The sequence below is a fragment of the Octodon degus genome, unplaced genomic scaffold (assembly GCF_000260255.1).
Source record: "Octodon degus isolate 3935 unplaced genomic scaffold, OctDeg1.0 scaffold00114, whole genome shotgun sequence".
Taxonomy (NCBI): Eukaryota; Metazoa; Chordata; class Mammalia; order Rodentia; family Octodontidae; genus Octodon; species Octodon degus.
Window position 1 is genome coordinate 928974 of NW_004524690.1, and position 25210 is coordinate 954183.

At 36.6% G+C, this 25210-nt stretch overlaps 1 protein-coding gene and 1 long non-coding RNA gene across 3 annotated transcripts in view; one reads left to right on the forward strand and one right to left on the reverse strand.

Moving 5' to 3' along the window:
* Positions 1–20654, reverse strand: part of Il7 (interleukin 7) — a 29688-nt gene extending 9034 nt beyond the window's left edge. The window contains exons 1-2 of one of the 2 annotated variants that reach the window (XM_004639751.2): positions 20095–20654; positions 14658–14791 (exon numbers count right to left, since the gene is read on the reverse strand). In XM_004639751.2, coding sequence (XP_004639808.1) covers positions 14658–14791; positions 20095–20104 — 144 coding nt within the window. In that variant the 5' untranslated portion in view covers positions 20105–20654. Of the gene's footprint in view, positions 1–14657; positions 14792–19777; positions 19953–20094 lie in introns of those variants that run through there. The other variant, XM_023699601.1, reaches the window with a different exon arrangement.
* Positions 19555–25210, forward strand: part of LOC111812149 — a 101248-nt gene continuing 95592 nt past the window's right edge. The window contains exons 1-2 of the long non-coding RNA XR_002817730.1: positions 19555–19669; positions 20817–20864. This is a non-coding gene — a long non-coding RNA (uncharacterized LOC111812149). The remainder of the gene's footprint in view (positions 19670–20816; positions 20865–25210) is intronic.

A 25210-nucleotide genomic window follows, 5' to 3' on the forward strand; every position in this document is an offset into this window, starting at 1 on the left:
GTCCACAAACACTATTAGAACAAAACTTCTTATCCATTGAAATAAGAGAATGTAGCTGTATATCTATCCTAACTACTTTGAATATACAGATACAAAGTGATCATTAATTTTTATCCCCTTTTTTGTTTAGTTTTGTCAGAGAAGGGTATTCCATCATCATTAAATGTTGTAGGTGTGTGAATTCAACAAAACATTCCAATGTAGTCCAGTAGTCCATAATATTAGTGGGTTTTCTGTAGTACTGGCAAAGTCAGAAGTTGTTGACTTGAGCCCTTTAAGCACAGCATATTAATATGGCTTCACCCCTTATAGCTAGTTTTTAACACCTTTATGCTGGATGGTTAAGACCAAGATAAAGCAAGATCTATATAACAAGAAATGTAACTTTTGTGTCAGATAAGGTCAGCCAAGTCCCCTCAGGATTTATCGTGAAACCCTGTACCATACTTTGTAGATCCTTTGTCAGTGTCAGCTATGTGGATGAGTCACAGCCATTGCTTGACCAATTTGCTCTCTGAAAGCCTGAGAGAATGGTTTCTCTACATGTGACTCTCCTTAGGCACATTCTACATCATCAATCACATTCCCCTGTGGGCCCATAATCTCCTTGATCAGAAAAGTTGGGACACAACTGAATTACATGATGTTACAGTATAGGTTCTCCTTTGTCCTGAGTCTTCACTGACCTTGAAAGGCTAGGGCCAAAATGTTGGCTGACCTTGCAACCCTTGTTTTTCTCTAATTATTGGTCTGCAAACTTAGGTTGTTAACTGTCCAGAAGAGAAGCTTATTATTACCCTACAACACATACAGTTCGGTTTAACCTAACTGTCTGTCTGAATATCAAACATCTTAGGCATGTATTTTCTACCAAGTATTGATATGTTAAACTTTAAGTCCCTACAGAATATGAAGAAAAAAATTTAAGAAATTTAAAAATATAAAAAACTATTAGATATTTTTACACAGAAATTTAGAAATCTAACCATACACAGCATTGTAGCAGGACAGTCCTGAGACATTTTTTTTCTTCTGTTTCTATTTTTCATTTATTACCCTTTTTAAAAAACCAAATGTTTACTTTAGAGACAGTATGACAATAATTGATATGTCATGACAAGCAGTAAATAGAAAGATATTCCCTGCTCCTGGATAGGAAGAACCAACATTGTGAAGATGGCCATACTACCAAAATTGCTGTACAGATTTAATACAGTCCCTATCAAACTACGACCAACATACCTCACAGACCTAAAGAAACTGTTCCTAAAATTTATTTGGTACTAGAAAAGACCTAGAATAACAAAGACAATCCTGGCCAATAAAGACAAGGCAGGAGGTATTACAATTCCTCACTTGAAATTATACTACAAAGCTATAATGATAAAAATGAGCATGGTATTGGCAACAAAATAGACCTGAGGACCAATGGAATAGATTAGAAGATGCAGAAGCATCTAGTAACATACTCAGCCACCTTATCTTTGACAAAGGGGACAAACGTGTTTACTGGAAGAAAATAGCCTCTTTAACAAATGGTGCTGGAAAAATTGGCTCTCCACATGCTGAAAACTAAATATTGACCCAGGTCTATCACCATGCACTAAGGTAAAGTCAAAATGGATTAAAGATCTAAACATTAAAACAGAAACAATCTCCTGGAAGAGAAAGTAGGGGGAACTCTTGAAGACATAGGGGTAGGCAAAGAGTTCATGAACAAAAATCAAATCACATGGGTAATACTTGAAAGAATTTACAACTGTGATCTCCTCTTATTGAGAAGTTTTTGCACATCAAAAGAAATTACCAACAAAGTGAAAAGACAACCCACATATTTGGAAAAAATCTTAACTAATAAGACTTCAGACAAAGATCTGATCTCTAGAATTTGTAAAGAACTAAAAACCATTCGGACCCCAAAATTTAAAGACCCAATGTAACTTTTTTTTTTTGGGGGGGGGGTTTACTTTCATAGAAATTCACACTAAGAATTTATGCTGACTGCCAGAAGAAACTTAGAATTGGACTTTTTGCCAGTGCTAGTATTGTTGAGACATTGATTATTATATTTATAATACATATGGGTGGTTGTACATATTATGTTAGAGAAAATTGTGAACTTGCTTTTTCTTTATTTCTACATTAAGTGTGGTTTAAGGAGAGGTGTTAGGTTAGCAAGCTGTTGAGGGGTAAAGTGTGACCATTAATCCAACTATGTCAACTTTATTGGATGACAAATGCCCAGGAGATTAATAAAGCACTCCCTGGGTGTGTCTAGTTGGGTCATCATGGTGTTACCTTCACTATTATATGTTGTTCCTCACCTATCCTTTTCTGGCAATGTTTCCCTGTTTTACTGCTGGGCCTTCGCAAGCAGAGCAGTTTTACTCTTCCATACCTTGCCCCACTATGTTTATATCTTGGAATCAGCCAAGTACAGACCAAAAATGTTAGCCAGTTAAAACTATCTCACAATAAGTTGTGTGTGTCAGGTATTATACTGAGCAATGAGAAAGTTAATACAGTGTATTTGTACATTTTTCTATTTTATTTTCTAAGAATATTTGCCTACAGAAGAAAAAGAGGTGATAGGTGGATATTACTTTGAGAAATAGAGTGTGAAAGAGAACAAAGAGGAGATAGAGCAAGGCTTTTTATAAAGTTGGTTTCACTGGAAATGGACAAGGAGTATATTCTACCTGAAAGGTGTTTGCTCCAGTTAGCAATATCTTCTTAAGCAAACAGACATCCTTCAGGTTGGAATGGTCATTTTGAAACAAATTATAATCAATCCAAACCTATAAACCATGTTCTACATTTTCTACCAAATGAAAAGAGAACTAATCTAAATATAATATTGAAAATGACTATTTTTGTAAATATGATGTATCAAATAAATATAATTATGTAGTTGTTTCCAAAATGTATTTTTTGCTGAAGAATTTAAAAATACACTTGATATTTTATCTTCTACTTGTGGATATGCCTATACAAAATTTGTTCAATGTGGCTCAACTAAAAAAAAAATCAAATAATTGGTATATTTCATTGGAAATACTAACAGTGTAGAACACAGAACAAGGGAAGATCTCACAAAATGTCAGTGGATAAATCTTGGTTTTTGAATGAAGTTTTTATTGGGCATCAAATTGTATATGCAAAAAAAAATTGTATATGCATTTGACCACTTGTCTTGGAGGTGAATGCGTATTTTGTATGTGTGAGATGCCTCTCCAACACACCTTAGATGCACAGTGTGGTATTAATTTAATTTCAGTTAGTTAAGTTGTTGTTCTGTAAGGTTAAGTATAAGAAATAGTGTTATAGGAATTATATGATTCAACACTTGGCAGATTTCCATAGATAATGTCAAATACAAACACTGTGTAATTATGGAAAACCTGGCAGCATATCCACCGGCACTTGGAACCGTGCCACAGATTGCCAAGCTATGCATATCCTATTTTGAGTGTGTAAAAATGTTAGCCTAAACTGCAAGCAGGGCATCCATTCCCGGGACCTTCCAAATAGACTGTAATCCTACATCAGTGAAATGGAAAGAACAGTGAACTAGAGTTTTTAGATAGCTCTGTACATTCTTGAAATGGAATAATTATATAGTAGGAATAGACCTCAGGAGTTGTGCAAATTCCATTTATAATTGTAAATTAGGAAAGGGAGGCTGTGGTGATTAAATGACTTGCACAGAGACTCGCATCCCAAATGACAAACTGGGTCTCTGATTGTAGCTCTGCATGAACATAATTTTTATTTTGGCACATTGTTCTTTCTACAGCATTGTGCTGACTCAATGTAGCTTCTTCCTGAATTTTCTTAAACATAAAATGAGTATGTTGGACAAAAGCAATGGTTGTTACAAAAGCAGCCCTTGGTGTCCTCAGGTTCTACCAGAAGACTTGGAGGCTACTTAGCAGTGGGCAGAGCATGATGCAGGATGGCCAGGGGTCAGGCCCCACTGGAGTTTCATGTAGTAGTTTATGAAAATTTATTAATTTGGAAAAGTCATGGCTCAGGAAAATTCTGAAACTATATTTCTAGATTCTATAAATGTAAAACCATCTTCTGTGTTTAATTTTAACAGAATTTGATTCTTATAATTCAAACAATTTGCAGCCACTTTTGATTATACTTCCTTGTCTTCCTCTGTTGTTAAGAATGTGGCATGAGAAGTTGAGAAAGCATCAGTGTAAGCATATTATTTCTAAAATGCATAACATCATACCTGTCATTTATTGAATGCTTAGTAAATTCCAAGCACTGCTCCATTTTTTAAAAAAGGAAACAAAGCCACAGAATGTTAGTTCATCCAATGTAACTTAGCTACCAAGTTGCAGATGCAGATTGAATACTAAGCAAGGTCTATGGGTTCGTGACATAACACTATAAATTTCTCATCTTCAAGTTAAAACATTTATTTACCACGGTGCACAGAGAATTTTCTCTTTAAACTGTATTTCTACTCTCATGTAGGTGATTACCAGTGATGCATTTTGAGTTAATACAGTAGCATGTCCAAGTAAGTCCTATAAATAGAAGAGCAGTGGAAGCACAATACTAGCATGAAGGCATCCACAATGTCTGGATCAGTGATCTGTCTGAGATTCACATTTATGGCCCTATGGTAAAGAAGCCAGATTCAACCCAACTTGCCATAGCTAATGCTGACATAGGTGTAAGTTCAAAACCAATAAAGATTACTAGTATGGAGGTTTTCATAAAACAGCTTTTAAAGAAGAAGAATGTTAGACATATCACTGTCCTCAAAAATGAAGACACTGACTTAGTAAAAGGAAGACTAGGTATGACTAGGACAAGGCTTGACCAGAATAGACACCTCAGACAAAAAAGAATTTTATCTGTTTGTTTGTTCGAGACAGTGTTGCTATGTAGTTAGGGCTGTCCTCAAATTTGCGTCTATGCTCCTGTCTCAGCATCCTGAATTCTAGGATTATGGGCATAGGTCACCACATATGGCCAAAGAAGGAATTCTGAAGAAGCCTTCATTTATGATAGTGATAAATTTCATAATCATGTGGCAGCTTTAGCATTCACCTCATTACTGCAGCACAGATAGACACCTGTTTTCCTCTCTTGGTGCTAAGGGCCATTTTAGTGTCCCCACTCCTTTTAAGAATTCCATCCATTCAGTTACTATTTACTGTATTTCATTTACTTGCTAACAGTACAACAACTTAATTTTATCAAACTTCAAGGTTTTCGTTTCATCTCTATATAATAAAAATTATCAATTAAATGACAATACCACTAGCCACATGCTCCCCAGCTTTTAGAAGACACCGATTTCCACCTGTAAATTGTACTACTGCTCTCCTTGGTAGCATTCATGATCAGTAAACTATATCTAGGTGCAAAGTGAATGTGGAAATAAACTTTTTTTTCTTGAATGCTCCCCATCTGCAAATTATTTTAGATGAGCCATGTGAATGCTCTCACTGAAGGTCCGAATTCTACCACTATGTAGTTCGAAAGCCTCTAGTGTCTCTACATTACCTTGCTAGACGATCAAGTCCACAAAGCTCAGTGTGGCAGGTGAGGGTTCCGAGATCTGATCATACCCTTACTTCCAAATGTTTCACGCTCATTTTCCACCTGAACTCAAGTGGCAGGGATCGTTGATGCAAAGATAGCTACCAAGACTATAAATTAGATGCACTTTTAATTTTTAATAACAGTTATCATCATTATCTCATTGTTTATGAATTTTTTACTTCAAAGCCTAGCTTTTCTTAAGAACTGTGAACTACACAGATTTAGGACCCAATATAATAGGTTATTTATTTATTTATTTATTTGGTACAGGGTCTCACTACACAGCTCAGACTCATTGTGATCTCCTGTCTCAGCCTCCCCAGGGCTGGGATTACAGGCGTGTGCCACCGCACCCGGTTTCAGTGGCCTGAAAGGTGTGCCCAGGGTTCTGGGGAGCATGTGGTATCAGGGATCAAACCTGGGTCCTTGGACTTGCTAGACAGGCACTTAGACTGCTGAGCTATCTCTCAGCCCTAATAGTTTTTATACTGTGTACGTGATTTAACAATTTACTTATAACCACTAACAGGCATTTCATAAACGTAAGTGAAATGGCAATGAAAGTATAAGACTCCAAGTTTTGACTAAAGTAGTCCTTTCTTTTTTTTAAGTCCTTTCTGATAAAGTACAATTATCTTCTGAATGTTTGACTTCTCAAAATCTATTTATTTTTAGTATCATATTAATATTGTACATCTTTCCTTAGTCATTAGATTTCTTGGAGAATAGAACATTCTCATCATTGAATTGGCATGTAACAATTAGCAGATGCTTAATCAATGTTTAATTACCCAAACTACTACCACTAGGGAGCAGAAGTTGAGATGTATAGTGATCTAGAAAGACTGATTACAAATCTATCAACCTCTGCTTACTGATCATTTTAGTATATTTTAATCACTAATCAGTCTTAAGGCTAGCATGCAGTAATGCTTATATATTATCTTAAAGGTGGCAATCTAATCAGAAATTAACAAAGCTACCAAATGTGATTTTTAATTACCAGTAATTATATACTTTACTTTCTATTACCTTACTACTTGTCTGAACTTTATAAATGGATTTAAGTTTTAGGACTTGTTGGATTTCATTGAGACCATGTGAGGAGCCAGGTACTCTTTGAATATATTCAGAGCTTCATTTGAGGTGAACTGGTATAGCTACAGTCAGAATAAAGATAAATCTTTACTAACAAGAGCTGTCAAGCAAAGAAATATGATGAACTTGCTAAGCTAAACTGACATGCAGAATGAGAATGCAATGCTGAGAATGAGCATGTTCTAAAGCCATAACTCTATACATTGCCTGCCCAGGAGCAACAAGCAAGCTTCTGAGTAGACGTCAAGGATTTGGATTACTGGCACATAAACAAGTGCTCCTGAGAAGTCACTGGTATTATTAGTGTAGTAAAACCTGTAATAATTTTATGATAGTGGTTTTACAATGTCTTTATTGAAGTTTGTCTCCCCAAACTCATGTGTTTGTGTGTTGAAATCTTATTTCCCCCATCTAATGACATTAGGACATGAGACCTTTGGGACTAATTAAGTCAGGAAGGTGAAATGACCTTATGAAAGAGAAACCATAAATTTCCCAAATCCTCTTTCTACCATGTGAGGAAAGATAAAGTCCACAGTTTGTGATCAGGAAGACAGCTGTCCTCAGAATCTAGCCATGCTGCCACCCTACCCTCATCCTCATCTGTATTGCTTTGGTATGACCACCAGAATGACCAATACAGTCATTCATGTATATCAACATCTCTACATTATGATTTTAAAATAGGATTTAAGTACTTTTAAGCATTAGCTACTGTATATCTAGAGAGCTAGTGCGTTCCACAATGTAATATTCTACATGTTGAACCTACAGTGATTTAGAAGACAGGGAATCTCTGTCCTCACAAATGAAAATATTCAAATAGCAGTAATACCCATGAATAAAATAAAAGAAGGCACTAAAAAATACACACAGTGTTTAAAGTTAAAAAAAATACACGACCACTAATCCTCCCCATTACACACAGTCCTCCTCCCTTCCAACACAATTATCCCATTGTTCTTGCCACTTTCTGAAGAAGTTCTGTGATCTCAGGGTGTCTAATTGCACTGTTGTAGCTACCTCAGTGCCCTAAATCAATGCAAAACATTTTCCTTTTATGGGCATTTTGATTTTGGAGAACAGCCAGAAATTGCATGGTGCAGTAGCTGATGAGTGAGGTAGATGAGGAAATACTGGCCTGATTTCAGGAGCCTGCCTTTCTGATAAGTGAGAAAGAACCTAACAGAGTTAAGTTCATCAAAGCTCACCATTTTTCATCAAAGCTCCTAAAGGTCCCCATGAGAGAGGACTTGCTGAACTGCTTTAGAAAGTAGCAAGAGTGGCAGAAGAGGTGAGTTGGAAGCAAGAAAGACTATTCTGAGAAGAATTGGTGATGATGTGCTTCACATTGTGATGATTTTTCTTTAAAGAAATTAAATTTTCATTATGTGTTTTGCTTATACCTCATGCATGGCAGGGACAAATGACCACTGTAACTCTAGAATTGAGCTTTCTGCTCATTAATAGATCTTTTACTGCATTTATACATCTTTCTTTCTTGGCTGCACTTTATGTCTAATAGAATTCGAGCTTTCTATCTTCCCTCTTTCGTTCTCTTCTTGCCTCCTTTCCTACATTTTTCCCTTGCCCCCTCCTTTTTTATTTTTTTGCAAAAACAATCATGAATGTTCTTTCCTGTGCATTCTGATATTCATCATCTTCTGTTTATGCACTTCGTATTTGAACAATCTTACTAGGTATAAAATTTTGTCACATTCTGTTTTCCTCAGAATGTTGTAAACATTTCATTACTCTTAGATGTGGAAAATTTGAAGCACTTTCATTCTTCCCAAAATAACTTGCCTTTTCTACTTTACCTTGAATTAAGTCATTTTACCAAGATGTATTGTACAGTGATTCTGTATCATGATTTATATTTCATTAGATAAATTTTTTTCCTGGTAAATTCTTTTTTTTTCTTCATTTAGTAAAAAATAATTGGCTACTTTACTCTTCCTTTTGATGAGCTCTCTTTTGAAAGAACAACTTGGTAAATTTGTTTATTGCTTTCTCTCTTTTATTATTGTATTGGTAAATATTTTTTGTCTTCTTACTTTGTACTTTAATGACTACAGAAAATATTTTGTTTAATACTTATCCTTCAAATTACTTTTAATACATTTTCCAGGTCTAAATTGGGAGGGAGTAGATTTTTAGATTTCAATGTGGTCTCCTTGGCTGTATACTATCCTTTCCAATCTGATTCTGTTTTTATAATATCAGTTTTAATTGATTACATTTAAACCTTAAAGAACTATGGTGAGACATAGTAATGGACTATGTAATCTATGGCCTTCCAGAATGAATTATTTTATATTCCAATTTACTTTGCTATGATATATCTACACAGTTGTCATGTGGTTTTCATCTTAAAGTGAACCGCCCAGTGCTGACCCTTGGATCCATGTCTTATGGTGCCATCTCAGTGATGAAAATCTCTTCTCAGAACTTTGAGTTTAAAAAAAAAATTGTCAGATAACATTTACCATGTAAAACATGAAGTTTTGAAGTTAATACACTTGTGCTAAGGTTAAATATAGCTAATTAACAAACACATTACCTCTGGTATTATTTTTGTGATAAGAGCATGCAACATTGGCTATCTTCAATTTTTTCAAGAATATAAAAATAACAGTAGTCAATTTGCTGACAAAATATCTCTCAAACTTATTTCTTTTATCTCTCTATGATTGTGTAGCCTTTGACCAACCTTTTCCCATCACTGTTCTTTTCTACTCTCCTGAGTCTCTAGTACAAGTATAATACTCTCTTCCTGAATTAAATCAATTATTTTAGGTTCAAAATATAAGTGAGACTATGAAACATTGTCTTTATGTGTTGAAGTTATTCTACTAAGTTCATCCATGTTGTCACAAATGATAAGATTTCATTATTTTTATAGTCAAATAGTACTCCACTGTGCATATATACCACATGTCCTTCATCTCCTTTATCTATTTATTTGTTGATGAAACTTAGTTTGATCCTATTTCTTGGCTTGTGCGAATAGTGATGCAACAACTGTGGAACTGCAGTTATATATTCAACCTACTAATTTCTTTTTTTAAAAGAAGTATACACTGAAAGAAACAGATATATACCCTGAAGTTAGATTGATGAAATATATAATACTTATAGTTTGAATTTTTAACAAAAGTGCCATATTGTTTTCTAAAATGGCTGTACTAATTTAAAACCCAAATGGTGGCGTGTTAAGTGTACCTTTTCTCCACATGATCTCAACACTTTTTTTTTATTTTTTTCTCTTTTATAATAGCCATTGTTACTAGAGTGAGGTGGTATCTCAGAATGGTTTTGATTTGCATTTCTTTCATGATTACTGAGATTTAACATTTTTTGTACAATTGTTGACAATTACTATGTCTTCTTTTGAGAAATGTTTATTCAAGTCTTTTGCCCTTGTAATTGAGTTGTTTGTATATTTTGCTCAATGAGGCCAGACTATTATGTGTTGCACCTGCTTTTAGAAAGCCTGGGAACACTGAGGAGTGTAGGTGGAAAGGGAAATTTGGCACTGGTGCTCCACTGGAGAGTGGGAAAGTGGTGAACAATTGTTGGACAAAGACTGACTCTCTCAAAAATATTTTGTAGAGCATTTTTCAATTCAAAACAAATTGAGAAGAAGGTAAAAGATTTATTGTAGATCTCTCACCCCCAAAGGCACACAGCCTTCTCCATAACCAATCCTGCACACTTTTATCAATGTTAAGCTCACTTTCTTACAGCTTACTTTTGTTAAAGTGTGTCATGGGGTGTAGAGAGCTGATAATGAGGCAGTCATGACATGGCCCTTGCATTTCCTCCCAGCTGAATGTTTTGCTTCAGATATAGGGCATCCTACTCAGAGAAGTATGACCCCAATCTACATGCATTTCAGAAGGCATTGTCATTGTCCCTAGCTCTTGCCTAAGTAGAGTATTAATGAGACAATTTTTTCAGAATAATGACCATTTTGAAACCATTTTTGTGAATGTCCCATTGCTGATTGTAGCATATTACTACAAATATGTCTTAGAGCAGTAGAGATTTATTTCAGATCTGTAGGCCAGCAGTCCACAACTAAAGTGCTGGCACAGTACTTCTGGCTGGAAGCTCTGAGGAAAAACTTATTTGAAGCTTCGCTCTTAGCTTGTAGTGGCTTTTCGTAGCAATCACTGGCACTCTTGGACATCTATCTGGAACTCCAAGATCTGCCTCTGACTACACATGAGTTTTCCTTTGTGACTTTTCTCTACTCTTTACTTCTAACAACATTTATTATTCAATGTAAAATGCACCTAATCCAGGAAGACCTCATCTGAAGATTTACAAATCAGAGAATCAGGAATAAATTCATGAGTAATCTCTTTATCTGTCTTTCTCTCTCCCCCTGCCTCTTTTGTTCTGCCCTTTCCTCCCATCCCTTCTCTCTCCCTCTTTCTCCCTCCCTTCCCTTTTCTCTGACTTTAGGAATGTTAAGCAAATACTCTATGACTGAGCTACACTTTAACCCAATCTGACTCATGCACCTCTTGTCATTTAATATTAATCAGAGTGCCAAATATCCAAGAGGAAAATCAATTAATTATATGAACAAGAAAATTCAATATAGATAAAATTCCCTAAAAATCAGAAATCCTAGAGTTGAACATTTCAATTAATTAATTAAAAATAGAATGTACAGTTTCTATAATAGACTAGATCAAATAGAAGAAAGATTTTCTCTGGGATGAGGAAAAGGATGAAAGAAGGGGATAATATATATTTACATACATATACAGAACAGTTTCGTTAATTTTACTGCTGATTTATGTTGGTCTTTTTAAAAGAGCAGCTAATGCTTAAAATATTTTTTCTTTTTATTCTTATTTTTTTCTTTTGAATTCCTTTCAATTTTTTTAAGGTATTTATTTATTCATTGAGTGTGCAGGGTCTGGCTACACAGCTCAGACTTGTAGTGATCCTTCTGTTTTCAGCCTCCCTAGTGCTGAGATTACAGGAGTGCACCACCATGCCTGGATTCCTTCACCAGCTCAGCGAACTCAGGGGAGGAGCTGGCATGCAATGTGGTGCCAGGGGTTGAACCCTGGCCCCTATGCTTGCCTAAGCAAACATTTAGTCAGCTGAGCTATCTCATTGGTCCTCTTGCAACTTTTTTGTTATTGTTTTGTTTTGTTTCTTCTGTAAACCAATCTTGCACATTTATATCTGGTAACCTGAACAACTAATTTGAAGATGACATCATGCAATACAGCAACCATTGTTGAATTCCTATTACTATGTTTAGTGAAATTGTATATTTCTTCTAATGCTGTTTTTTTATCACTATTTTATATTCTTCAAAAAATAAAAAAGAATTTCCCAATTTGAGCATAAAATAGCTCAAGCAAGAAAAGAGAGAAAGAAGGAAATAAAGAAAGTAAGAAAAAAAGTGTGTGAGGTGAGCCCATAAAACAAATGAGACACTATTAAGTGAACAAATAAATATCCACATTATGGAAATTCCAGGAAAAGAATTAGGAAAAGCAATCAAATTTTATTTAACAAAATATTAGCTGAAAATTTCTCAAGTCTTCAAGTTAAGATATGGACATCCATATCCAAAATATTCAAAGAAATCCAACTGGACTCAACCAAAAATTGTTATCTAAAAGGAATTTGAGGTAGTAGGTCCAAAGTAAAAGACAAAAGGACACACCAAGTGATATATGATAATAAAAGCAGGACATGCCACATCACATACAGGAAAACCCCCACTAATGGCAAATCTCTCAACAGAAATCAAGACAGGGAAATGATATATTCAAAGTCCTAAAAGAAATCCTGCGAACTGGAAATACTATTCCAAACTATTCTTTGCAAGAGAATGAAAAATTAGTTCTTTCACTGAAAAGCATAAAATAGGAGAATTCATCACCACCAGGTAAGCCCTATGGGAATGCTTATAGACAGACATACTAAAAACAAAAGGGTGATGACTGTGATCATGAAAATGTATGATTATGCAGATCTCACTATCAGAACAGAGAAACAGAGATAGACAAGAGAGAAAACCTTATAATGACAGAAATAAAAAAATTCACAAAAATGCATAATAAAAGAAGGGTGGAACAAAGAATATACAAAATATTACGAACACAAAGGCAATGTTAAGTTTATGCTTATTAATAATATCATTGAGTGTATACATGCCAGTCCCCAATTTAAAGATACAGATTAGATGAGTGGATAAAAGAAAGCAAGACCCAGTTATCTCCTACCTGGGAAAACCCATTTCACTGGTAAACATAGGCACAAGCTGCAAATAAAAGGTTAGAAGATAAACCATACCAACTGAAAGCAAAATTTAGTAGTAGTAGCTAAACTTATATCGCATAAGACAGACTTCAAATAATAAAGACTAAAAGGGGAAAAGATAGTAATTGTGTATTGATAAAGGGTAAATTTAACAGAAGATATAACAAAGGTAAATATATATGAATCCATCAAATATGTAAGGCAAATTTTATTAGATCAAAAGGATAGAAAATGCTAATGAAATAATAGTTGTGGTTTTTAGCACCCTATTCATCAATGAACCAATAATCCAGATAGAACATGAACAAAGATAAAATTATCAGCCACATTTAATTCAGTCAATAAAAAAGTATCGTGAAATGTAAAATTATTTAGTATATTTTTTTTCTTGTGAATGGTCAAAAATCAGGGACTTTGGTGCTCCAGTGCATATCACGTTGAATGTCCTGTACCTCTCCATGATGTATAACAGTTTTCCAAGACATCATTCTACTCTAATATAATTTTATGGGAAAGACAGGAGAGTGCAAAAAAGAAATTGTTTAGACAATTTCTTCATTTTATGAACATTAGAAAGAGCTTTCTATACCACATAAACCTTCAACATAGTTCAAAGGGGCTGATTATTTGTCAAATCAATATATCACATTGTATTGATAGGCCTGTTAAAACATGAGAAAGTAAGTTTGGACAATGACATGATTGTCTATGTTGAAAATCCTGAAGAGCCCTCAATATACTTAAACATATAAGCAAATACAGTGAGATGAATAGGAGCATGCAGGATTTTTGTGTCAATGAAACTATTCTTTGTGACACCATAGTCAAGGATACAGGACATTATATACTTATCAAAGCCCACTAACTAGGAAACTTACTTAATTTTAGCTGTGAGCTATAATGAATAATCATGTATTGATACTGCCTCATCAGCTGCAACAAATGTACCTCACTAATGCAAAATGATAATGGTGGAAACCATAAGAGGGAGAAGGGGTATATAAAAATTATTTACCTTTCGCTCATATTTTCCATAAATCAAAATTTCCTCTATAGTACAAGATCTGTAATCAAAAATTCCTCTATAGCAAATAAAAAGTAACTTACCAAAGATTTCATATCATGCACACAAATAAAAAGGCAAATACACAAATATCTATGCATTTGCACAAGTTCAGAAAAAATAAATACACATTTCTTTTTGGCATAGTTTTCAAATTTTATATCCACTGTTATTTTCTCCTTCCTAATGTAACACATCTATATAGACTAAGGTAAGTTGGAGCTGAGGAAGGAAATGAAGGAAGGGCAAAGCAAAGCATGAGATGTGGAGTACAGAGACTTGGAAGGTTTTGTCTTGGTATGCCAGTTAAGTTTCATATGCCAGATTTCTAAACTAAAAGGGTTCAATATTTCTTTAAGTTTTAATGATGCTGAATCATGATGATATAAATTTTGGTTGTAAGGAGAATAGAGCAGAGATAGAAAAATTTGTTTTTAAAAGACATAATAAAGCAAGCTATAAAACGTACACTGTACTTAATAGTTCATTACATTTTGTCCTATAGTTATTTTACTTTCTTTTCAAGAAATATAAATGGATACTTTATTATAGCACTGCATACCAAAAGTATATTGCATGTTTTCCCAAAAAGTGAAAATGTAAAGAAAACAAAACAACCACATACCAATTCATCGATGCTGATCAGTATAACATTCTCAAATTCTTTACCTTCTTTATCTTTAAGATGACAATTACATGAAGTTACTGGTAACAGAACAAGGATCAAGGGAGGAATTCCAAAAATATACCTAAAAGAAACTAAATTCAACACAAAATGAGAATGAGCTAAATGTGATGCTATGTTACATTTGATTGTGGTTTATCGATGGATTGGACCACTTCTAGTTATTTTTAAAATATATTTCAGTTTTTGAATAGTGCAGACAGAACCTTAAAACATTAAATTGTGTATGGCCAAAAGGGGGAAGCATTTTGGAGTTCAGATTTGCTTTTCTTTTCTTCTTTTTCCTTTCCTTTCCTTTCCTTTCCTTTCCTTTCCTTTCCTTTCCTTTCCTTTCCTTTCCTTTCCTTTCCTTTCCTTTCCTTTTCTTTCTTTCTTTCTTTCTTTCTTTCTTTCTTTCTTTCTTTCTTTTTTTTGTATTTTAGGGAAGGGGTCTACAGGGTGTTTAGGGTCTCACTACTAGATTAGACTCATAGTGATCTGCCTGTTTACAGCCTCCCAAGAGCTGGGATTACAGGCATGCACCACCACAGGGCCAGCACCTCAGGCCTGAGGATCAAACCCCTGGCCCCTGCGCCTGCTTGCAGAGGCTTCAATCCACTGAGCTATTTGGCCAGCCCCTCTTCTTTTTGTTAACAACAGAATTACTTTTAGGGAAAGTGTAGTACAGGTGTGAAAAAAAAAATCTAAGAATGCTTCTGAAAGATATGTTCGTGAGTATCAATGCCTTAACCAATTTGGATTTTTGTTGAACATACCTATAAGCCATGTTATCTGCAGGTAAAAAGTATAGTGCAGTTTTAAAGTCACATGTTTTTGAAATTTCATGATGTACACTAAGTGATTATTTATATAAAACTTTAAGGTAGTCTGCATGACCGAATAGTCAGTTCCTTTCTGGCTGCAGCACTTTGGGAAGTTTATCAGCACTATGATTGTATTTCTTCTTTGAAAGGGTTTACCTTTCCCAAAATTCTTACCAAGTTAATCATATTTTTGGACTCTACTTTCTGTCTTTCACTCTCTTCAGCTTCTTACCATGTTAGCAAAATCTAAGAAGCAAGTGCATATCCTATAAACTAATGACTTGGTCTTGCTTTTGATGGTTTTCCAATGAGGGACCACTACACAATCAAAAATAATGAAGTAATATATGCTATCAGTTAGGATGTAAAAACACACTGAATGGAAAGCCTTGGCAATACTGAATCTCACTTATTTCTTCATAAACCTTCCATACTGTCTTGTTTAGATCCTTCTGTGAAACCTGGATCATGTTGACAAACTTCCTGTTAATTTCCAAAATATACTTTGACTGTACTTGTTTGATGCAAAACATCTCACATGTGTGTCTTCTTTACTTAAAGAATATGAGTACCAATCTTTAAAACCCAAGAGACATCATAAAACTCTCAATAATATTGTCATGTTATTATCTGACGTATAAAAAAGTAATTTGTACTTCCCAATAAAGTGTGCTTTTGCTGAGCAATTTTATGAATGTAGAAAGCAGGCTAGGTAGCAGTTATGAGAACAGATTTCCTTCTTATGTGTGACTCACACTTGCTGCAGAGAATTAAAAGTCTGGTATTGAGGCGTGAAATCCATTCATAGCTCTGCCAATAAATAGCTATATACATGATTAGCAATAACTCATTTAGTCTCAAGATTAATAATGATTGTTCTTAATAACCTTTAATTGATTATCTTCCCTGTGACAGGGACTGGTACATGATTCTGGATGCTAACCTGAGTTTTCCTTGACACCATAATTTGATTAGAAATGGCCAAGGGCCAGCGAGATAGCTCAGTAGACTAAGTACCTGCTTTTTTCTCTGTAATTTTTCAGGTCTCACAGGATTGAACCCTGTCCCACATGCTGTGCTGGCCCCACTCCAGGGTGCGCTGAGTGAGCCACCAAGAAGGGGCGTGGTGGTGCACGCCTGTAATCCCAGTGCTGAGGAGGCTGAAAATGGGAGGATACTATGAGTCTAAACTGCATAGGGAGACAGTGTATCAAATAGATTTTAAAAAATGGCCATAATATTTTTATAACATGTAATTGCATTGGTCTTCTAAATGAAAATGACTTCCCTGTAATACTATTCATCTCTCTTTCCCTTTTTATCTTTCTCCCTATCTTTATCCTGAAGATCAACAAACTAATCAATTGCTAATCATTTATTATATTTTGAGCTCATATTGGATCTGTGTAGATTGTATAAAACACATTTTATACATTTTCTCTGTAATTTTTCAGGTTTCTAAAAGTTATACTTTGAGAGGATTAGATAAAAAATTATAGAACATATAACTTGAAATAAACTTTAAAAGAATATAATAAAATTAACATTACTATCAAAGGAAAATGTTATTATTATCTTTAAATTTTATCTCCAAATGAGGCTGTTCTGTTTTCCATCAGAAAGTGCCATCTTCTTCACCTCAGTTGTCAATAAATGCTCTTAGAAATACTTCTCAACTGACTAATGCATCAGATGGCATTTTGTCACTGTTTTCTAACAGTGGTTTGGTGAAAATCCAAGCCTTTTTGTGTACTACAACTGCTTTCTCAGTTCTAAAACAAGTTACCCGGCCTGTAAAGAGACTGCAAAGTTGTTTTTACTGTTGTTGAGTGAGTCGGTTCTGGATAGAGCAGGGCAAAGCAAAGAATGAGATCTGGAATATGGAGACTTGGGAGTTTTTGTCTTGGGATGCCAGTTAAGTTACACATACCAGATTTCTAAAATAAAAACATGTTATATTTCGATGAATAGTTTTATAATTGAACTCTTGTCTACCACACCACACACAGAATATGTATAATATATTAAGAGTGTATGGCTTTGCGCATCACAATGGGAAAGAAACTCAACTTTTATTTTGTTTGCATTTGTTTCTTACTACACTGACAGCCACCTTTCTCCCTCTCCATGAACTTTTCATTAGGTCACAGACAACACAAACCATAATGAACAATGCAAGTCAAGTATGGACTTGTGGAATTGTCTTTAAGTCTCCTGAAGGAATTGAAACTGGAGAATTGTTTTCAGTAGGGAATTTGGTTAAACCAGAATGATGGCTGTCTAAAAACTCTTGTTGGTTTTTAATTTAAGCCAAATAATACATTCTATCCTCAGTTGTTTAAGTTATGGGGTCAAAGTGAACATAAATAAGTGGGTTTCTACAGTCCACCAAATCCAGTCTTTTATCAGTCTTTAAGATCAACAAAGGTTTCTTGAACATATATTACCAAGACCTACTTTCACTGGGAATTTAATTCTATAAGCACTTCATGAGGTACACATCTACATGGTATTTACATTTTTCAGGTGGAGAATCTGTGGGAAAAGAACATTTTCCTAATATATATAAATGTGCCTAATAAGAACTAGGATTCCAACCTAATTTGGTCAGGTTCAGGATTCTAGAAACTGAGCTACTACCTGCTAACACACACCACTTCAAATAAAAGTAAGTGTAGACACATAGTCAAAAGAAACAATTCTAAAAAATCCTCTGCAAGAACTAATGTACTTCCTGGTCAATCTCTGAAATTGTATCATATGTGCTTATTTCAGAAAAAAATCCACTAAATATCTGCTCTTAGTACAGTGATAAGACTGGGATAAAACCTCATATACATGAGGGTGACTATGACGTGTATGGTGACCCCATGAAATAATCTATTTTTGCTTAAGATACAGAAATGCTGATATATTGCCATTTGCAATTCTTTATACCTTTTCAGGCTTCCAAATCATTCCCAGTTCTCTTCTTTTATAACTATTTCATTTTTCATCCTCAAATGTGATGAAATAACACAGACCATACAGCACAGCTGAGGACCACATTGTTGGTCCTCATCTTCAATACCCAGAAGTCATAACACAGATAGGTCTGGAGTAATTCTATCACAATCCCAGTGGATCCTAAACATCTAATGAAATCTCCTGGAACTAAACAGCAGAAAGTTTTTCATTATAACAAACATTAATAGTTTAGAATTTTAATATTTCATTTGCCAATCATAATTTATGATGCATGACTCATTTACTTCATAAGATAAAGTTGCAGTGCTAAAAACACACACCCTCACTTTCCTTCTCTTTTTACCTCTGGCTTAGACGTGGTGCAACCAGGGGTGGACCAGAAAGAAAGAACACAGAAGATTCAAAGGTTTTGTGAAGAAAACCAGAACATGTTCCATCTCCAATTCTGTATTAATCTCCTGAAGAACATCCATTACTTCCCTAAATGTCCCTCTCATCTCCCCACCTTCATTTTGTTAAAGAGCAGGTCTCCTTAGGTAGAACAACCCTGGACACTTTAATACCTGTGAGAGGGGAAATGACTCCTGATGTAACTGAATAACCAGGGCAGCAGGGGACCATCAGAAGGAAGAGCAGATGGTGGCTTCCCTTCCGCAGCACCCTCCCCCAGCAGGGTTTCTGCCCGAGGAAGTACTTATTGGAACTTTCCGATTTCCCTAGCCAGATCCTCTCCCCTCACATCCCATTCTCCTCTTTTACTCCTGTATTTTTAAATCTAAAGTCGCAAATTGGCCACATGGCTCCCAAAGGTATTCAGCTCACGCCAGTTCCGTCCCTTTCCATTGTCAGGCTTTGTTCTGCGCCAATAAAATATGTAAGATCTCACCAGGCACCTAGAATTTTAGACATTTGTCTACTGAATCCTGGCTCTATCAAGGAGCCAGTGTACATAAAAACAAAGTCTGGCTTTTCGCAATGCCTGTCCCAGACTTGGGTTCCCAGCAATCATTACAAGGTACAGCCCTAGTCGGAAACTCCCAGCATTGCTGAGGGAGAAACACGGGGTTTTCCAGAGACCTGTCCCCTAGGGTTTAAAAGCGCTTCCCCAGGGAACTTCGCTTTCAGTTCTCTAGGAAGTTCGGAGCTGCTAGAACCCAGACACTTGCTGAACGCAGGCTGCCTGTGAGTAACTGCGCAGTGAAGAGCACGGGGAGGATTGGTTGGCGTCTTGTAGCTGGGGGGTTACGCTGGCGGGGTACAGACAGACGGCCTGCGCTGGCCACTGGTTACCTCGGTGACCTGGCCCAGCAGCGCCGACGCTGCAGCGCTGGATCTAGGGGCCGAAAGCGGGTGCCGGGTACTGCTTTTTTCGCAGCCTGCGAAGGTCAGCAAGCCCAGGTGCAAGTGGTTACGAGCCACGCTCCTCGGGAGCGGGCAGTTTCTGACCAAGAAAGAGGCTGTGCCCAGAGGCTCAGAGTAGGTCCAAAGTGCAAGGCCAGGCTATTCCCGGACGTGCACCGGCGCGGGGGCGGGGGGCCGGCCGCGCGTACCGTACTCCCCGGCGCGCCAGGCGCGCGAACTTGTGCTTCTGAGAGAGGAGCGCTTACCATGGAACATGGTCTGCGGGAGGCGGGCATGGTCATGATGACCGCAACTGCAGCAGGAGCAAGCTCTCACCACCCATAATCACGCCCAGAACCCTGCTCTTCAGCGGACTTGCCAGGAGTCGATGCTGGGCAGGGCAGGCTCTGCAGCTGGTTTCTGTCTTCCACGGGGCCCCTGCCGGTTCATCCATCCCAGGGGCGGCACACATCACGGCCGGGCTCTGGGGTTTGCCTTTTCCATAACTTCCGTAGGATCACCCGGTAGTATACTTTCAGTTTCTACTTGGCGCCTGGTCTGCAAGTTCAGTCTTTGGGTTTATCTCCTGGATTTCTTCACCATGCACCTGCACCAGGACTTGAGCACGGTGCAGATTTTCCAAACACTTCAGGAGAAACCAGCTAGTCTTGTGAATCAGTGTGATTCAGGCTAAAATACTTTCCAGATGACTTCTCACCCCCTTGGCAACTCTGGGCGACTGGGAGCTAAAACCACCAGTTGCTAATATGTCCACGGAAGCCACAAATGTGCAGGGCAAAAGCTGGGCTCTTGTAAGCGAACTCCACCAAGGAGGCGTCGCTGCTTCTGCCGCGGATGTGGCAGACGTTGCCAAGTCATCTTGTAAAAAAAGGAAGTGAAGAATGATTAAGAGGTTCACGCCCTATGCCCCTCCAATCTCTAATCAGTTTTTTTTTTCTCTCCGTTTTCTGTACATGCACCTGCTCAGGTGGGACGTTAAGGGAATATAATTTTGTGGGGCCACCTAATCTAGTAGGTAAGTGCTGTCTTTGGACAATTAAAAATCTCCCGAATTAGTGGAGAACATAGAAATTAACTGTAGTAACTATGACTCCCATATATGTACTTATCTAACCTGGCTAATAAATCAAACTGCACTTAGTGTGTGTGTCACCGAAGAGGGAGGTTCCCCCCCTCCCAGGTCTAAATTACCGAGGCATTTCTCTTTAGTTTGGATTCTGATATTCTATAGAGAATCTGCTTAGATGAAGGTGGTGGAAAATTGAAACCAAAAACAGAGATGTTATGGTTCTAATTTATTTAGCATTTGCCATACATGGTTGGATGGAAAGCTTTCTATGAGGCAAACCATTTTCTTATCTGCACTTAACACAGATGGGAACAGAGATTTCCTTAAGGAACACGACAGAGTTCACTCACCTGGCAGAATTAGGACAAAACCCTGCTGCATTCTGGCTTCAAAGTCCATGCTTGGAACCCCCGTGTCACAGGACCTTGTGAAGTAATGCGGCACTACAGAAATTGATGTGAAGAGGCAGATGACATGTGGGATGCTGCCGACCCAGCGTGGGGACCCCAGGAAAGGTTCCTGGAATTTGTAACTTCTAAACTGACAGCTGAGTAGGAAAGAACTGGGAGCTGGTTAACAGTCTTCTAGATTTGGTTATGGTGTGACAAAGAAAAAGGGTAAAGGGAAAGAAAGCAGAAAGAGAAAGAAAACAATAAATTGTATCATAAGGCAAAGTGATTTAAGCCTAAAAATTGAATATATATATATTTGTACCAGAAATCAAGTTCAGGACTTTGCACTTGCCAGGCAAGTCTTGTACCACTGAGCTGTATCTCCGGCCCTGTGCCTTCTTCTTTAGTCTTTCTTTCCGTGTCCAGTCCATAGGCAAGTCCTGCCCAGTGACCACCAAGGCTAAGGGATCTTCAAGCTTTCATTCTTCCCTGCAACCTCTTGATTCTCCTCAGAGCAGCAGGATGGCTGACCACACTTCCCACCCTGTGTAGCAAGTCCTCAAGGCCCTGGGGGGGGGGTCAGCATCCTGTCCCCACTCCTCACGCCTGCTTGAATTCACTGTACTCCAGCTACCCTGCTTTTACACAAGCTTACTACTGTTCAGAACGGACTAGCACACGGTTGGCACTCAGTATTGTTGAGTGACACAGTACAGCAATGACAGGAAGACTGTGTGGTAAAGAGAATGTGCGAGAGCAGAAAGAAAGCAGTAGGAAACAGGATGAGAGGAAGGAGATCAGAAAGACAGAATGGAGGAAGAAAAAGTCAAATATTCCAATTTTTACTGAACCCAGATGGGCAGGTGCAGGAAAAGAGAGATGGAGCTGCAGACACTGTTACTGATAACCTCTTTAGCTCTGCATGCCTTGGATGGTTATTTGAGATGCATAACTGCTTGTAGCCTGCACTTTTTTCTTCCTTCTGTGATTGAACTTTTCAGGGATAGAGTAGAAGTGTATCCATCAACAACTTTCACAAGAGGAAACCCTCCCTCCTTTTGTATGCAAACACCCCAAAAGATAGTGAAATAAAGGCTTATGCATAACCTAGATTTTGGGAAAAATGATTTAGAGGTATAGGAGAAGAGATATAAATTCCTCTCTGGGCTCTGCCCTTACATATGAAGAATCACTTTTGAAAATGTTCAGAAAACATTTGGAATACTTTTGGTTAAATGAGAATGAGTATATTCCAACTTTCTCAAGTTAAAAATATTCTGTCTATGGAGAAAATTAATATGTAGAAAAATTCTAGTATCAAGTCTTAAATTAGTTATTGCTATTTTGATAAAGTAAATGTAATTTTTAGTAAAAGGGATAAGCATAAAATGTTTTATGTATTTTTAAAATGTAATTTATCTTAGTTAATGGAAAAATACTTTTGTGCAAATATTGTTTGAACAATTAAATTCTGATGTCGTGTATGCTGAGTAACTAAAGATAACCATACAATGGTATGGTTATCTTTAGTTATCTTTTAGTTACACAGAATACATAACATCAGAATTTAATTGTTCAAACTATATTTGAACAAAATATTGCAATGGTATTAACCATTGTTACCTTCCTATCATATTGTTTTGGAAATTTTAAAAAATAAATAAAAATTAAAATTAAAAAGTTACTGATTTGCTGTTTTAAAATGGATTAATTTCTATTATGCTTCACTCTAGAATTCATGATGTATGCAGAAAAGCTTCTAAAGATGCAAAAAACATAAATTTCATGAATTATAATTAACAATTATTAAATGGGAAGATAACATTCTGAGAATGATTAATACAGCATAACAGAAACAACTGAAGTAAAATAGTATGTCAAATGGAAAATTGTTAGAGGCTAGCCAATTTGTTTTCAACATATACAATCTTCAGTGAAAGTAGTCAATTATTGCTAGTTTGAAAATATTTTCATTTTCTAAAAATGTATTTAGTAAAAGTTCTACAAGGTCTCACTACGTAGATAGGACTCGTAGTGATTCTCCTGTTTACAGCCCCCTAAGCGCTGGGATTACAGGCAGGCACCATCATACCCAGTCTCAATCACTGTCTCATTGCGCCCTGGGGGCAGGGCTGGCACTGCAGGCCAGGGATCAAATTCCGGTTGCTTCTATCTGCCTATGAAAATATTTTCTTGATAATTATCTTTACTCAGTTTACCAAATTTAAAAGGCTTATGCTTTATAGCCTGAAATCAGAAATCTGTGTACTGTAGTATCTAAGATAGTTTCAGAAGTTTCTATAATTTAATTTTACAAACAAAATGTTAAACTTGTTTCAAACACACACATGTGAGTGTATATAGTTGCATATGGTGCTATGCTTTGAAAGGTCCCTGATTCATTCTCCCCTGATACTGTTTTGGAATTCTTAATCATTTTTCAATTACATTCTCTTCTTTTCCTGCTGGACTGGCCCTCTCAAATTCTGTTACTGGCTGTGCACTTATACATGTTAAGTTATGCCTTACAGATAGTAATGTGTATCTTCAGCGCGCTTTCAGTCCAGTAGTCTGATAAGTGCATAATTTCTGCAAAAGGGAATGGGACCAAGAGTAGGATGGAGAGGAAGCAAGGGATGAAAGCGAAGAGTAAGAATGTGTTATGTACGTGTACTGACTCCCCACAAGGAATATAATCATTATATGCTGCAAATATGTAGTAATACATATAAAAATTAAAGAAACCTCAAATAAATAAATAAATAACATTAAGGAGATAGTGTGATCAAAAATATTGCCCATGTTGAAACTCCCCCTTCAAGTGGGAAACTAAGGTAGTGGATGAAGCAGGGAGGGTAAGGTAATCAAAGTGCATCATGTGTACATACAACTCCACAAAAATGAAACCTATTCATCTATGTAAACAACATTCACTAGTAAAAAAGACGTGAAACAAATAAAGAGTGAAAATATTATGCAAAGAAAGGAATAAAATGGCTTTAGCCAGGGATTTAAGGTAATCTAGAACCATCTACAAGGTCCCCAGAAGGTTAATGTATCTGTCCAGTGGGGGAGGGGAGGATATGTACAAATAACTGATTTGTAATTCTAAATCAGACCTGCCTGATTGCCAAGCCTGAACTTGAAATTTAATATTGAGTTATATCAAATGACTTTTGACCATCTATTTACTACATGGTTATGGCTTTTATCATTGCATTCCTGAATAAACCCTGCATTTGCTAAATTTACATTGTCAATAATGTTTTTTAGCAGTTATAACTTTTTTTGTACTGGAGATCAAACTCAGGACCTTGCACTTTCCAGGCAGGCATTTATGGCCCTGAGCTATCTCCCCTACTTATTTTACAGTTATAATGAGGATATGCTTGTACTTCATATTGTATTTAACTGGTTAGGGTTCTAGTTTTTTCAAATTTTCTAGCATCACAAAAGGTATTGTGAATTCTATTTTTCTAAAACTCTATGTTTAAGCCTTCTATGCATTACTTTTTGTGTAAGACTAACAAGGGTTTAAAAATAAGGCATAGTTCATGAAATGAAATCCAGCGGTAGGAGGAAACTCAGTTTTGAGCATTATAACACTGAAGATAGTTCTGAAGGGTCAATCAAAACAACCACATGAGAAGGTCAGGGGCTGGCGAGATAGCTCAGTGTTCTAAGCACCTGCCAGGCAAGTACGAGGACCTGGGTTTGATCCTGCACTGCATGCCTTGACGGCCACTGAAATGGAGTGGTGTTGCAGCCTGTAATCTCAACACTGGGGAGGCTGAAAACAGGAGGGTCACTATAGGTCTGAGCTGCATAGTGAGACCCCATACCAAATAAATGAAAGATTTTTTAAAAATTTAAAAAGAAAGGGCCGGGAAGATGGCTCAG